General features: G+C 37.8%; 1 protein-coding gene across 1 annotated transcript in view; it reads right to left on the bottom strand.

Moving 5' to 3' along the window:
• NCKAP5 (NCK associated protein 5) overlaps positions 1–17,350 on the bottom strand; it is a gene marked incomplete at its 3' end in the record, with an annotated part of 384,285 nt that overhangs the window by 32,822 nt on the left and 334,113 nt on the right. The window contains exon 15 of the mRNA XM_082001372.1: positions 1,427–1,741. Coding sequence (XP_081857498.1) covers positions 1,427–1,741 — 315 coding nt within the window. The remainder of the gene's footprint in view (positions 1–1,426; positions 1,742–17,350) is intronic.

The following is a 17,350-nucleotide window of genomic DNA, read 5'->3' as shown; positions in this document are numbered from 1 at the left end:
ACTGCCGAATTGAGGTCACACATGTGGCTATTCAAGCATGTAGCATATAATCTATAACTAAGATTTCTCTTCTAAATCCTTCTTAGCTGTACCATTAATTAACAGTACATTTATTTTAAAAATACTAAGTATTAAAATATCTTTTATTTAGGTTTGATTTGAAATAAGTAGGGGAGTCTGCAATGAAGCATACAATGTGTGTTTGCAGTCTATTATACTGTTACAATACTGCACTGGGAATATTGCTAAATCAACTAAGTTCTAAGATGTTTAATTAGAATTCTTCCATTATGCATCTTATGAACATATAAAAGAGGCTTCTTTCCTCTTAGGCTCAATATACATCAGCTCATTAGCAGAACATGTATTTGATGGCCTTAAACTGAGCTTAAACTTGATATTTAACCTTACCTGCTAATTACATGGAATCTCGCTTATATATAGAGTGATACAGATTTATGCAAGTTAAACACTCACAACTTTTATATGAGCAATAAATACTTACACTGACAAACTCCTAACAACCATAACCCCAATAAATACATGACATTGCATTTGGTCAGGATAAAACAATACTCTTCTCCATTAAACCAATTACTTTTACTGCATTTTGTACCATACCTATCATGCTGACTCTGAAAAATTCCCCGTTATAAATGCTGTATGTAATGATTTCTAATGTTATTGTCATATATGTTAATAACTCAAAAATCTTCAAAAATGTATACAAATGGTCAGTGTGCATTTATAAAAAATTGCACAGAGTTCAATGGAACTATTTACTAATACAAAGTTATTTGTTGATGCTTTGCTTGATTGCTAGTCCTTTTATTCCTTTGTCAGCTTTTGGTTTATAGTTTAAACACACACATAGCTGATAAGTGAAAGTAAGGTATTTTATGTTTGTATTTAGAAATGTATTTGTATAAGGTAGTAAAGTAATGAGAGTCTTGTTTGAGGTCAAGGCCATATATTTATTGGGACAGAATTTATGCATTGGGGCCAAATGAGTCCTTAGTCCAGATCTGTTTTCAAAAGCAAGTCTTTAAGAATATCTTTCCTATGTTACAACATGGCTATACTTTGTACTTTGCTGCAAAGTCTGATCCTGAATATTGCTGTACATCTGCATTCTTATTCAAGTCAAATTCTAAGGCTGGCATATGCTTTTTCTTCAAGTACTGTTTCTTGAGAAAAGGATTTAAGTACTTAACACATTTTTCTTCCTCAGATAAGCATTATGTGTAATGAAATTTCCATACGGCTCAGGTCACAAACTTGTTAACCTTATGCATTCATAAAAAGAATATCTTCTGCTCTGCATTTAACATTTCTGTTATCAATTGTCATTATTATAGGACTTCTGCGAATCAAAACAGATGTCAGGGCAGAAATAATGTGATTTCCAGTGTAATTGACATTTTACCTGAGGAAGCTGGTTTTGGAAGGCGACTTTGAAAAGGTCGTATACCTTTGGCAGTCATGGCCGGATCAGATGTTGAGTGACTAATTATGCTTTCCACAGACTCCTGGCTCTTAGCTGTTGAAGGCACTTCTCGCTCAAGAGTTTTGGCTTTTACTGAAGGAGCTGAAAGAAGAACTTGCTCAGATGGTGCAAGGACTTCTGTTTCCAAGGTTGATTCTTGCTTAGAAAAATGTCGTCCCGTAGATCGGTTCCCTGAGTCGGGGAGGGGGAAGGTTCCAATGCCGCTGTCCAGTGTCCTCATCTGGCAGCAAGACTCTAAGATACAGGAAAATTGTGTGATGGGGTGGAGCTAAAGGTGTCACTGGTATTTAAAGACAGTGAAAGGGTCTATGGGAAAAAGGGCATCTTCAAGGGAAGGTTTCAGAGAAAGAAAAACATTTTGCATTTTGTGAGTATGCTGTTAACTAGTCATTTGTATGCTTTTGACACAATAGATATATCTAACTGAATACGATGAAATACCATTTTGAGGTGCAATTAAACTAACTAGCAGATGCCAAAACATTTAAATTGGCCTGTTTCTGAGTTACGATGGGATAATGAATGAGAAGGGCATATCCTAGAAAGTGATTACAGATGGAATATTTAAATTACTTAGTTTGAAGGCCCACAGAAAATCTGGAGAGTACCAATGTGGGAGATCTAGTAGTGTAATGTATTTCTTCCTACATAAACCCACAGTCCACAAAAGCTTGGCCTCTCCATACCTCTGCTTTCTTCATTGTTTCTCTCACATGAAAGTGTTAATCAAAATATATCATTTATTCTTACACAAAATTAAGATCTACAGAATTTGCTAGATATCTGTCTCTCAGAGCACCCTGAAAAACTTGGATGGCCAGAGTCATGCCTTTGTTTACCTTGTTACACTCTGGTTCTGCATGTCCCGTTCTGGGTAAATGTACACTTTCACTTACAACATCGAACACAATGCCAGACAGGGGTACCTTATGTACTTGGTTTGGACGCAGTATGGTCACACACAGCCCTCCAGCTAATTCACCCTACGAGGAAGGTGCTCTGCTAACCATGGAACAAAGCAAGATGCAAGTGTAGATACATGCACGTTGCTATTCTAGCAACCAGGATGTAGCAGCACCACCCTGCCCTGTCATTTTCTATCGATTCCCAGAGACTTGCCTTTTGTTTGCATAATGAGCAAACAATACCGAAGGGACTATGATGGCAAGGTCCTTCTGAGAGGTATAAATACCAAGGAGGGAACTTCAGCATCAATGGTTGAAAAATGAGCATAATTTAGGTTAAATGTCTGGAAACACTCCTTGACAGTGAGATCTTCAGTCTGTAGCAGACACTCCCAAAGAAAGTAGAGGAATTCCCTTTGCTTTGAACAATTTAAGGCTACACTGGATAAAAGAAATACTGCAGTGAACATTTGTACTCTAGCAGAAGATGCAGAATATGACATAATATATCTTCTCCATCTCCATTTTCTGTGTTCTTGAGTATTGATTTTTTTTTATGATGTGCCCATTTGTTATTTAAGTCTTTTGTAGTTAGCAGTCCTCTGTCAAGTCATTTTCATTATTTTTTTACCCTGCGGTGTTTCTAATACTCTCAGAAATTCAGAAATATTTCTCCTCTACAGGCTTTGCCTATTTGTTTTTGAAATAAGAACATTAACATGGTCATTTTCTGTTAATATTTTAATCTCAGTGGGCTTATTTGATAGCAAGTAAGAAACTACTTACAGATAAATAAAATGTCTTTTTATGTTTCCTGTTTCTTGTAAAAGGAGGAGGATCTTTTAAAAGGGCAACAAGTGACTCTGATTTCTCTCATGCAGTTACTGCATCCCAGTTAATTCTTTCTGTAGGTAAAAGGAGACAAGGTGTGGAAGCTACAGCTAGCTGGCAACTATGTTTTCTCTCACACTTTTGAGCTAATGTGCCATAATAATTTTAGAAGTTGCTGAAGATTATCCAGGAAACGTGAAAAAGAAGAGAATTCTGTTTGGCTCTGCTGCATCAAAGGGAGGTATCCCAGCCACTGAATCCTCTTACTCTAGTTATGCTTCCCCTAAGATATTTTTTTGTTTTGTTTTTGAATAGTAAAATACCTGGCTAGAAGTGGGTGAACTGTTCTTCTCAGGATATAACAGTGCAAAAAAGTAAGATAAAATGCTAGGTGTCTGTCCTTGCCCTTTAGTATGTAGAGAATCAAGCTTAAACAGTGTGTTAGCTCATGGACAGGCAATGTTTCAACTAATGACTATCAGTGACAGAGTTAGTTAGAAAATAAAGAATAAGAAAGGACTTCCAGTAGTTTCCTCTTGACCAGAAGAAAGACATTTGTGCAACACTGGTTACATTGGAGAGGCAGAGCTCTTCAGCAGAGACATGGAGTAAACTGGAAGCACCACACAAAAGAACAACTTGAAAAGAAAAATCTGAAAAGTCTCCCCTCTATTGTCTGTATGGTTAATGCCAGACCTGATTTTGCAACCCGATCCCACAGGGACTCTGAATGATTTTGTAGTGTTGTTTCCTTTTTGAGCATTCTCTAAGAAACTAAAAAGTCATTCCCTCCTAATTATTACAGGAAAATTAAGTAGACTCAAAATGTATACCAAACAGCAAAGCTATGTCTTTTGCGCAGGATGAACTGGATGATGAGCACTATTTTATCTTCTAAGGTCACGTTTCTTAAAATGATATAAGGATTTGTCTCGCCCACTGTTACCTAGTGTACATCTAGGAATGGACCATGAAAGCAATGGCATAAAATCAAGAGAAATTAATATTGAGGACCATAATCCCAAGAAAATACAGTCTCCTGCTGTTCCCAAAGTAATTGGGAGAATGATGGAGAAGCACACCAAAGATGCCACATTTAATTAAAAGGAAAAATAGTTTTAATTGATTATAGTCTTCCTTCATAGAGACTTTATCCATGATAAAGGAAATACACCAAGTGGAAAACAGATTTTTAAAACAGCTCACTATTTTTAAATTCTGAACAACCACAAAAGGGCCTGGCTTTCAAACTGCTCAAAACTCAGCAGCTCCCACAGTGACACTTAAAGACAGATTTTTGAAAAAATCCTGTGACTCAACCATGTTGAGCAATCCTCAGAAACCTAGTCCTAAATCCACAGAGTAGACCACAAAATTCTTTATGGGTGTTAATTTTTCACTAATAAAAGTAACTAATTCACCCCTAAATCTGTACTATACAAATAAAAAAAACCTCTCAAAACAATTTGTATTACTGAATGAAGGAATATACTTTATCTTGCGTTGTTTTTAAACTTTTATGAAGCAGCTGTAAAATCAAAAAATATGTTATAGATCTTAGTGACAGCTTTCAAGCCAAACCGTTCATGGCCCATCTGATTTCATCAGTTGCACTGACACTCCAAATGACTGTTACCAGAGAGAGCTGCATAAGACTACATAATGAAAATATGTAAAATTTAAATTTCTGATGCTGCAACAGTACTACTCAATAGATGAAAAATGATTCTGCAAAATATTACAGTCTGAAAAGAGCTATATATGAGCTTAATTGCTTTTGCTTGCAAATTTTTCCTGGCATACAAGCAAAATTCCTTGCCTGTTTTTTTTCCCTCTTTCCCCGCCAGAGAAGAAGCTCACACAATGGTATTAGTTTTTATAGTGGTCACAGCTAGAATCACCATCTGCCATTTCACATTTCTAGTCAATCAGACTAGAATCAAAAGTCTGAAATACTGAAATAGCCCTTGTCTCCCTCTCATCATGCGGATTTGAGTCTGGGTAGAAAATGCAGTCCCTGGAAGTCCTGCTGTAGAGGAACATTTCTCAAAACCGAAAACAGAAATAAGGAAGAATTTAGAGAAATTTCTTGGAGAACAAGAAACTCCTGACTGCATGGGAATCTTTTGATGACTGAGTGTTGTAAGAGCTTTGTGGACAATTTGAGGAAAACACTTAATGTTGAGAAGCTTCTCATCCACTAAGCAAAAGCATTGCAGAGAAAGCTTTCTGAAAGTTTGCTGAACAACCTAGTCAGTAATTTTCAGGTTTAATATTTTCACAGGTAAGATGATCATGCAGTTCATGTCCTACATCAGCTGGACACTATGACAATTTGTCCAGATGGACCGGCTTTGGCATATTCCAGTATCACTGGTGTTTTACCAGACTTTTCTGGTATTGGTAGACCACCAAGACCTCTTCAACATGGAGTCAGCACCCAAATTAGATGGAATAAAAAGGATCTTTGAAAACTGTGCACCATTCTGAGGGTATTGACAAGAGGAGAATACAAAAGGGACATATACTCAGGCTGATTAGTATCAGGAAGTCTAAAAATAAGATCATCATTGGGGAAAATTACAATAGTAGCTCCTTCTGTGGGGTCTTTTACATCTTCCTCTGAAATGCAAGAATTAAAGAGTTAGAAGTAAACATAGCCCACAGACAAGAACTGACAACCTAGAATTCATTATAGTCTTTTAGGGTGTTCTCCTGAGCATAGATAATTTCAAAATGCGTCTGAAATACCAGCAACAGCTCATTAAACCTAATTATTTTTCAAATGCTTTGTATTTCTTCTGAAACATTTGCCACAAAGATACCACAAACACACCACCTCTAGCTTAGAAATTACCCTTGGTACAAATCATTGCGGACTGGGAGAGAACACCCAGGGAAGCTTGACTGCCGACCTTGCTTTTGTGTTCCGTCACGGGCACTGGTATCGGTCACTCTGAGAGTGAGAGGAGCTCTCAGTCTGAGCTGGTACCAGGCTGTTTTACGCTGTTATATATAGCACCCTTCTATACAACACATGTGAAAGGAAAATCAATCTGGGGGAAAAAATAAAAGAAAACATACAACAGCTACTATGAAAGGAATTGCTTCCAGCACAACACAAGAAACATGGGTCCAGCCTCCTTTGGGCTAAGTTCTACGCTGATGGTTGCAAAACTGGGTATTACTGAAAATAAGCAATGGAGCAAAAGCTGTCCCACTTTTATATTAGGTACGTTTGTCTTTCTGATGTTGAACTTGTGTAAACCGATGTTGAGTCCTAGCACATATCCAAGAGATTTCATTAATTTCTTACAATAGAAGACATAAGGTGATGACACAGCTTGTAAACACAGCTTCCTATACACATCTCTTCAATAATGTGAAAAGATACTTTTACTAAGGAGGATATAATGCCACATGTTATTGTAAACAAACCTTTAACTGAATAACTGGAGAGTGTTTCAAAATGGTTCCTCAGCTAAAGATTAATGTTCTAATAAAGTCTTTTTATGTTGTATCTTAAAAAGAGTTTCACAGATGCTTAGTCTATTCACAAATCACACACCAGTTTTTCTTTACATAGGGACTGGTACACTTTTAAGAAGTCTGTATATTTACTCATGGTTATTTTGACCATCTAGTTAAAACAAGATGTGAGTTTTATTATGATGCTTAAATCATCCATAAAAATCTTTACGGAAACAACAAGATCAGAAGTTTTACCCACAGAGCTAAAGTAAGGCGTCAATCAGCAATTCTATTAAGCAGGTATATTGTCTTAATGTGCATACATAACGTCATTAAAAATGGTCAGGCAATTCACCCACTTTGAATTAAACATAATAAGAGGAGACATTTCTGGATGTGGGTATACAGGGAAGGACTTACACGTCCTGAGAGGAAATAATTATAGGCCCTACCATGTTTTAAATAAAGTTTTGCCTCTCTACCAACTTGTGCCATGACTGAGAGAAGGCAGCTGCCCCTCTGCACTGCTTGAAGGGGTGAGAATCTCCAGAAGCAGCTCATTAACCTCAGCCATACCCTGTCAGGTAGAACCATGATGTTACTAATGAAACGTATGGATGGATACCAGATGCAGTTACTGCAAACAGACATTATCTCTACTTCAAATGACTGACACAAATTAACAGTTTCTATCTGAAGGTGGCAAAGGTACAGAAGTGTGTATGCTACTTAACTTTGATGGCCAATCTACCTTAACATTAAAAATAAACAGCAACAAAGAGGACAACTGTATTTTAGGTCAAAAAGATCACAGGTAGTTCTGTTTACATCTGGCTTTCTATGTCTAATGCTAGTAGCACAGGGACATACTTTCTTTCAAAGAAGCATCCCACCTCATGAAAAATGTGGAATTCTCCCCTGTGCTCACCACTACAGCTGGTTTGAGATTTTCCTCATGTAAATTTTCGAGTTTTGGCCTACAAAACTGCACATGATTGACATAAATTTCAGCTGAAACCTTTGAGTAACCACCAGAATTTTCCACAGAAAGCAGACATTTTCAGGAAAAAAAAAATCAGTCAAAAATAGCTCTGTATCAAGAACAGTTTCACTGGGAAATTTCCAGCAAGCTGTTTTCAGAAGCCTTGAAGGAAGGTTTTGAGAGATATGTAACACTGAATGGGCTTTCTTCAAGGAGTATCTAGGACACTAAAAATGAAAGGGCATAATTCCCATCAGTAACAGAATACATAAATACTAACAAATTACCTTTCTTTGCATTAGAAAGTTCAAGACTTCCTACTAAGCTGTCACAGGGAACCAGAGAACATCTAGTTGTTTTCTTCTGAAACACAAAGAGAGTATAGTTTTTCTAGTATTTTGAAACATGCCAAATTATTAATTAATACTTTTTCTTTTTTTAAGAGTAATATTTCAAATGTAAATAGGTCTCTGCAAAATTACTTTATCAGTTAATAAACATCTTTAAGCTACATGTGGCATTGGCAGGAAGAACTTAAAATACAGATGGCAAAACAGATCTCTTTATTTGCACATCCTTCTCTTCATCTGCAATGCTAAAGCAACCACAAAAAAATGAATATATTTCTGCCAAATCAATGTCAATTTTAAGTAGAATATTCCTTCTGGGTTTCCACCATAATTTGATCCAATTAGTCAAAGATGAATGCATTATTGTTTTCTATGTAGATCTGAAGTATAACCAGTATGCAAAACCAAAAAAACCTGACAGCTATCCTAGGTAAAATTAGAAAAGACACAAGTTTTCACAGCCCTGATACTCTCATGGGTACTGCATTGCTGAAACAGAATTATTTCTAGTATATACCATGGAAGGGTAAATGGGAGGAGGACTGTGCAGTATATTTTCAAATGATGGATCTCCAAGTGGACTTCATTCATGGCTGCTTGAATCTGGGATTACAATTTATGCTTATTTATAATAACTAATAATAACAAACACAATAAATACAGACTTTACCAACTTATTCAATGTTCTTTCTATTGATTCTTCCTAGTCAAGCTTTTTTTTGCAAACCCCACCAACTTCAATATGTCATTTGTCCTATAGTTTGACAGTTGTTTTCACAGTTTTCCATGACAACAATCCCATATTTGAAATGTATTTTCTGAGTTGAAACAGATAATTGCTGCATTTTAATTCTAGTCCCATCTTAAAATACAATTCCACTAGTAAGACAAAAGATTAGTTTTAGTTATTAGTGAGTACTAATAATCTTGTAGTCCAATTTGGCACTTATCTATGGACTTTTTTTTTTTTTTTTCCCAGTAAGTGCTTCCCATTCCCCTCCAGGCATTTAGATCCCTTCCTTGCATATTGGAAAGAATGGTGGCAAGCTACCTGGACCAGGGTCGTTTTACAGAGAAGAAAACTTTGAATGAGTTGGAAAAAGAACTTGGATAATTCTTGGAATTTTCTACTCCACATCTCTCAGTGTTTATTAAACATAAAGGTCTACATGAAGCTTCCAGATGGGGAAGTCTCACAATCGATGACATCTGGAATGAACTCTCTGCATTATGCTGTTATGCTTTCTTTCTAAAAACCTACTCACTGTTCTAGAATTTCTATATTAGAAATAGATGCAATTTTAGTCCTACTGGAAAAGAAATATTGACACTTACAATTCATGTGAAGAGCAACTTTAAGCTCTGTGTAAAAGGTAATTAAGTGCAGTCCAGCTGCAGCCTGTCAATGAGGCCAGCCTAGAAATACCTTGGGGAGCTATCCCTCTTTTTTAGCTGTATGTCTCCCTTTAGTTTTACCTCTGCGCTTGCCAATCAGCCTTACAGGTTTGCAACTATATTTAAGAAATCCTTATAGATGAGTAACAGCTGAGAAGAAAGAGAAGTCCTCACATCTGATGCACGGTGTGAATCCAAGGTAAGCAAAAGGTCTGCCGCAATGCAGAAATGTGGCTTTTCTAGGCTTTCTCACCGAGAAAGAACAGCTGCCTTTTTCCTCTAGTACCCTGAAATGTAAAGGTTGGGAGCCAACAACGGCACACTAAGGAACACCTTGCTGGGGATTGCTCATTCAAGGCATGGATGGATGCTTCCCTTCATTTGCCATTGTCTAACAGAAAAGACATATCGCAACCCTCAGAAATTGCACCTGTAAGTAGCAAAGCCCAAGAAAGGAGGGTTTATTATTTACCCAGATGCGAGCTAAGGGCTGCCTTAGCCATGCCTTTTCCGTGTAACCAAAGGCCTATCTCTTTCTCTCCTTATGCCTCAGTTCTTCATATTAAAACACAGATGTAATCACACCTGCCCATTACACAGTGGTATCATGAGGATAAAAAACCTAGGAGTTTGGCAACCAGTATATAACCAACCTGCAATCACTTGAATGAACGATGCTTTTGTAGAAATACCTTTACTCCAGTTTTTCTGGAGGCTGTTCAGGAATTAACAGCAAGCTGCAAAATACTTGCAAGAAGCATGATGGCTGTGATTTTTGCTAATATTATTAGAAGTAGCTGGTTTAACTTTAGTTTGGGAATAACTCCATTAGACCGCAGTTACAACAGAGAAGAGGTCACACTTAGCATCTCAGATATACAGGCTGCAGCGCCCAAGGGAGCATTTGCTGCAGGTATTTGGCTGTTCCAGTGAGTGTTTCTGTTTACTCACTTAGTGCGTTTGAAGCATTTAAGGACAAAGCGATGGAACCACTGATTTACCTGCTCTTAAGCAACTCTTATGAATTGGAGTTTCGTTTCACTCACATTGAGATACTTTCTTTGATTTTCTATTCCCAACAGATAGGACTAGTGGCAGTGATTTAAGAACAAATGCTGTCTCTGGTAAACACAGACCAATTTATAAGTGCATAGGAAGCTCTGGGTTTTGCAAATGCACAGGAGAACATACGATATTTATTTTAATAACATCACTGCTTTTTGTTTATTACTACAAAAAATACCGAAATGAAAGCCACATTAATTATTAAATGAAGCTTTAAGTATTTTATTTTTAGTTCTGCCCTGCAGATGGCTTTACTTAAGGGTACTACTAATAAACAGTTACAAATATACATGCACACCTGAAACAGACTGATTTTATTTCTTAATTAATGAGGGGAAAACTCATTAACAGAGTGAGCACAGCCAGCCTTGAGTAACTTTTAGGTGAACTATAATCTTTCATTTCAGTATTCAAGTTCAGCTCCTCCAAACCAGCTGAATCACTGTGAAACTAACTGCGTGCAAGCAGGAGTTGGTTAGAAATCATCATGATTTAAAGCCAGAAGAATGAGCAGAGATTTTTTTCAGGAAGTCTATTTAAAAAAAAAAAAAAAAAAGAAGTATGCAATGTTACATGGTGTTTCAAAACCACCATTAGAATGACCATTTTGAAACAACATACTGGACCTCTCTGCCTGTTAAATATAGGAAGAAGGGAAATTATCCACTGTAAATATATTTGTTGATTTCTTTTTCTTTTCCTCACAGTGGATTGTCCAAACATGGAGAAATTCTCAAGTTCACCTAGTATTAAAAACAATGCACTAACTGTACAGCTATTATTTCTCTATTATAGTGATTTTTTTCTTGAAGAGCTTGTTTTTCATTATATGCTATGATGGTTAATTGCATAATCAAATGTCAACAATTCAGGTCTCTGACTGAAGACATGAATCAAAGCTCCTCAAACTCAATTAAAAATGGCAAAGGCAACAACAAAATTAGGAACAGGCGTCCCATCCTCAGAGTGAGCATTTGGAAAGGCGTATGCTGATACAGCTCAAATATAATTGATAATTCAGGTGCAAATGTGCACAATTTTCACAAAAATTCTAATAGATGTCACTGTAGAAAAGGAGCACAAAGTCCCTGTAAGCACAGTTGAAACAAAGCTTAAAATAACTCAACACATACTCATTCTAAATGCTTTTCAGTTTGCTCAGTTGTATGTCAGGTATATGAATTAGAGTTAATAGGAAATGCATGACTGAAGCTCCATAAACATATCTACAAATGGTCCTAGCCAGAAGCAAAAACCATGTAAAGTAGAGAAGTTTCAAATAGGACTCTTACTTTTATAGAGAATACTGGCATGTACTATCCTGTAGTAAGTATGATAACCAGGCACAGTCCTGATTTGAGTGATAAAAACGAATATAGATTGGGCCAGACTGTAAAGTAGTGTAAATCAACACAGCAGCATTAACTTCAGAGTTGAAGAACCTGGCCATCCTGTTTAATTGACATTTTAAGCCTGAATGAGACCACCAGATTCTCAGTATCTTGAATAATAATTAGACTGTATCATATATATATAATGCATAAAAAGCCACGCTTCTTCTCATTCTAGTGATAAAATTTGGTATTTCTGGGTGAATAAATGTAATGAAAAAGAAGAAAATTAGCAGCAAATCGTTGTGGCTAATAAGGAAATGTTGATCCAAAATATTAATTCTCTCCACAGAAGGAAGACAAGCTAGACAGTAGGCTGCAGCAGCGCTGCAGAAGAATTGGCAATTAGACAAGTGCGATGTGTACTATCTTTTAAAGTACAAAGAAATGATTTGTCTTTGCCAGACTGTGAAGAAGGTAAGCTGACATAAATTACAAGACACTAATGGATGTTAGTTACTTATTATTCACATTGGCAATGTTCTCCATCATCTTCAAGGAACGTAAGTAACAATTAGAAAAATACACAGAAAGTTTTACACTATTATCATAGACTCCTTCAGACCATCATTTCAAAATTAATCCCTGCAGAAATAACCAAATGACAAACAAGAGCCAAGAACACAGTACAGCAGACACTATTCAGGCCATTTCTAGTGGCCCAAGCCCACATAATGCTGTTCCTCTTGCAGCTCTGTCCATTCTGCAGAATAGCCTGTTCACCTTCTCACCCATATGAAAAACAGGTACTAATAAAATTCCATTTAAAAGATGCAGAGCAACTTTGTAGAAGGAGACAATATTTAATCAGCTTTATGCACCTGAGTGTGTTGTGTCTGATGAGCAAGTCCTGGAAGGGTGAATGAGCCATTGCAGAATGCTGATCCACACCGCCCTGGAAGGCCACTCAACAGCATGACCATACCAAATCTTCAGTAACATGAATATTGCAGCATCGGAACACAGGACTGCTAAATGTTGTGTAAAGCCTCCCAAAGAAAAGGTGCACTGGTCATGGACAGATTTAGAATATCCCTGAAGATATTAAAAAGTCAACTATGAAGTCCCTGAGCAGAAGAACTTCCAACTTATGTGCTTCTAGGGGTATATGTTTCTACACACAAGACCATCGGTTGTTCTTGCAATACCTTCTGGTTATTAAAAAAGATTTCCTCTCAGTGATGCCTCATTTTAGATACTTTGGTTCAGAAAAGTAAGTAAACCACAGACACAGGTCATTTCAATGATGTTGAAGGATCAGAAAACGAAGATTTTGAACTACAAAAGGGGAAGAACAGTGTTTGATAATTGCATTAAAACGTAAATGCTTTGGGGATATTAGGTAGAGGCACGAAATAGCATAAACTTCAAGGAACTGACAGAGACATTTAGGTGACTGAAAGTACAAATGTAACTGCTTTTTACCCAGCCAAGCTCAGTTCTGTTTATGCATTTTCACACATGCCTCCTGTCTGAAGTATCCTGAGGATGTGATAGATAGGAGGTTGTGAGGGTCTCGCCCATACCTTCCAGGCCCCTTATGACACTAGGTCTCAAGGCTTTTTTTTTTTTTTTTTTGTATTTGATGAACAAGTTTGGATCCTGATGTTGCTAGAGCCAAGCAGCTTATTTTAGAATTTATTAATTAATCATTGTTTTAGCAATTGGGAACCTAGTCCTTTGGATTAACATCCAAAGTCGCTTAGATATAGCAAGTGAGCATGTTGTTGCCTGCTATTCTGAAGTCCCATTTCAAAGCTCCAGCCCGGGAAGCATGCTTACTAAAGCAACACAGTCAACACCTACAGATTTAACACCTACCTCTCAGCTTCCACATGCACCCAGGGCTTTAGAAAATGACTTTGTTACCAATGTACAAATAAATGCATGCATACTTGCACCATTGCTCATATATAGGGGATTCATGAAAAATCTAATACCTTATCACAACTTGTATCAAAACATAACATTTCTGAGCATGCAGATTGGAAATAGGAACAGAACCAGTCTGGAAACAGATTCAGTGATAACTATTTTTGTTTGATGGCTTTTACAGACAGCAACCTCACATGTAGGGACATCTAGGTATTCCACCGCTTTTCTGGGTAGGGATGGGGAAGATAAAACAAACATTTTTCCTTTATCTGATCATGTGTAAATGAGTGATTCAACTGCTATATCAGTGATAAGATGATTGCTAAATGGTTCTTCTCAACTTTTATCAATGGTCTGATGAAAGGTATTAATACTGACAGTGATAAGTTGTTTTTTCAGACATTGAGACTTCATGACAGGAGAGGATTTCTTTTGCAGTCAAAAGACATTTTATCAGCTGAATATTGTTCTTCATTAAAAGTATTAAAGGCTTCCAAGGATTTGCCTGACTTTTAAGCAACTTCTGGATTATCCTTTTGCTTTGCCACAGTGACGTAGATCACCTCTCTTTACTGAATGCACAGGCCGTAATGCAGATCAATTTGTTCACCATCTTTCCTCTGTCACTTATTCTGTTACATTTATCTCAGTAATTCATTAGAGACGTCACCTAATCTGTCTCCCGGTTTTGAGGGTTCTTTAATGTAAATGTGTTTGCTCAAATATGTCAGGCTTAATGGACATGTTTTAGGATGATGCATGTCAGACTTAATGTATTTGCCACATTAATCAGGCTTGTTTCCTTCACATCTATTTCCATTCCCTGAGAATGAAAAAACATTAATTCAATAGCTGTTTACTTAGTACTCCAGGAAAAACACCCAAAGTTTTAGTAGTTTACATAATGGTGGATAAAACCAAGTCTTTTGTTTGGCAGAGGGAGGTGTCCAGTATTTTTTATTCTGTTACTGGAAGCTTGGTGCAAGCTTATTAAACAAGCAGATGAACTGCTATTGTTTTCATCAAGCTTTGGAATAGGCAATTGGATAACTTATAATTAAGCATTTTGAGTATGCACTTTAAATGGCACATTCAGAAATTAAATCTGAAACATACTTTTCCAGTTGCAGTGCTCATCAGATCTAGATTTCAGAAAAAAACCAAGAGAAAAAAGGCAGATGACACCGGAGCAAGGATATGTTGATTAGAAATGGAAACAAAAAGACAGGCTCTACATCATGGTCTAGATTTGTGGGGAGTCAGATAATGAGCAATACCGTGTAACCATACAAGCAATAAAGTCTGACTACCAGTTTTAAACAATGCAGGTGAACAAACATTAGGGTAAAAGTGAGCAAAGAATATCTTGGCAGTAAATGGGTATATTTGTGGGAAAACCATACAGAAGAACCAGAAAGAAAAGAGGAGTCCCAGACAAATTTACCCGGAGTACTAGAAAGAATGCAGGTCCTTCTCCTCACAGAAAAGTCTGCTTATGAAGTGTGTTTTTTTATTATCATATATATAGGTACACACTTTCATAGCATGGCTATTGGGTGCTGAATAAAACAATATCAGAATACACAGATAAGCCTATCATCTTCAGTATTTTGATACCTCAGTACAAATAACTGTAATGCTGACATTTCATTTTAAGTCAAACCCACTTACATCTACAACACCTTCTATGTCCTGTGTTTGCTATCAGTATATCTGTACAATTGCTATCAAGTTGCTAGCAACTTTCTATAAAACTTGCTGTGAAGGACATTCCTGGTTTCTACTGAACATGTAGTTTGATCATTTTGCTGCATATAAAGCTTAAAAGGGTGGACTTTAAAATAGAATGCAACATATAAAGTATCAACAACACTTCCTTTCTGGAACATTAGGCATCTAAGGGATTCGACCAAATGTTCTCTAAACAAGATGAATCTCCAAAAAGTTGCTTAAAAGACAGACCTTTCTTTTTCTGACCAGATTGCCTTTAAATTAAACTGCAAAACCCTTGTGCAAGATTGTTCTTGGAAAGTAGAAAAAATGATGATAAAGCCTGCTATAAGGCAGACGATTATCAAGAAGTTTAATGGAATTGAGTGCTGGGCTAGAGCAGAGCTACAAAAGAATCCCTTGACCTCAGTGTGAGTTTTTGTTCTAGTACAAACGAGCAAAGTCTACAATGCACTTTTAATGTTGCTTTGATAGTGTGGAAGCCTAACCTTCTATGTAGCTAGAGACTTTTCAAAACCCTTTTAAGGATCTGCAGGCATTTTCTCTGTATTACAGAAATGCCAGTATCTACAAGGTTCCCATTTAATGTTGGATGAATCAATTTTGAGCAACTGACCTGGACCTCTAACGAAAATTTGACATAAATTAGACCAAAGTCTTTCTTCAAAGCTTCAAAAATTCTGACTACATTTATATTGATAATCTTTACCTGGCTCTGAATTTCACCTGAAATACTCCAAACAAACAATAGGGGTCAAGGCCATAGATAATTTCTTTCCAAGAACTGTGAATCTTTACTGTGGATTCTAACCCCAGCCTGCCTCAGGGAATTAACTCCCCATACAGAATCACAGAATCACAGAATCACTAGGTTGGAAAGGACCTTCAAGATCATCAAGTCCAACCATTAATCCAGTGCCACCATGTCCCCTAAACCATGTCCTGAAGTGCCACATCCACACATTTTTTGAACACTTCCAGAGATGGCGACTCCACCACCTCCCTGGGCAGCCTGTTCCAATGCCTGACCACCCTCTCAGTGAAGAAATTTTTCCTAATATCCAATCTAAACCTCCCCTGGTGCAACTTGAGGCCATTTCCTGTCGTCCTATCGCTGGTTACTTGGGAGAAGAGACCAGCGCCCTCGTCGCCACAACCTCCTTTCAGGTAGTTGTAGAGAGCGATAAGGTCTCCCCTCAGCCTCCTCTTCTCCAGACTAAACAACCCCAGTTCCCTCAGCCGTTCCTCATGAGACTTGTGCTCCAGACCCCTCACCAGCTCTGTTGCCCTTCTCTGGACACACTCAAGAACCTCAACATCCTTCTTGTAGTGAGGGGCCCAAAACTGAACACAGGATTCGAGGTGCGGCCTCACCAGTGCCGAGTACAGGGGCACAATCACTTCCCTACTCCTGCTGGCCACGCTATTCCTGATACAGGCCAGGACGCTGTTGGCCTTCTTGGCCACCTGGGCACACTGCTGGCTCATATTCAGCCGGCTGTCAACCAGCACCCCCAGTCCCTTTCCACCAGGCAACTCTCCAGCCACTCCTCCTCAAGCCTGTAGCGTTGCATGGGGTTGTTGTGGCCAAACTGCAGGACCCGGCACTTGGCCTTATTAAACCTCATACAGCTGACCTCTGCCCATTGATCCAGCCTGTCCAGATCCCTCTGCAGTGTCCTCCTACCCTCCAGCAGATCAACACGCCCACCCAACTTGGTGTTATCTGCAAACTTAGTGAGGGAGCACTCGATCCCCTCATCCAGGTCATCGATAAAAATATTGAACAAGGCCGGCCCCAGAACCGAGCCCTGGGGAACACCGCTTGTGACCAGCCGCCAGCCAGA

The sequence above is a fragment of the Phaethon aethereus genome, assembly GCF_964289735.1.
Source record: "Phaethon aethereus genome assembly, chromosome: 6".
Taxonomy (NCBI): domain Eukaryota; kingdom Metazoa; phylum Chordata; class Aves; order Phaethontiformes; family Phaethontidae; genus Phaethon; species Phaethon aethereus.
This window is presented reverse-complemented; position numbering and strand designations above follow the sequence as displayed.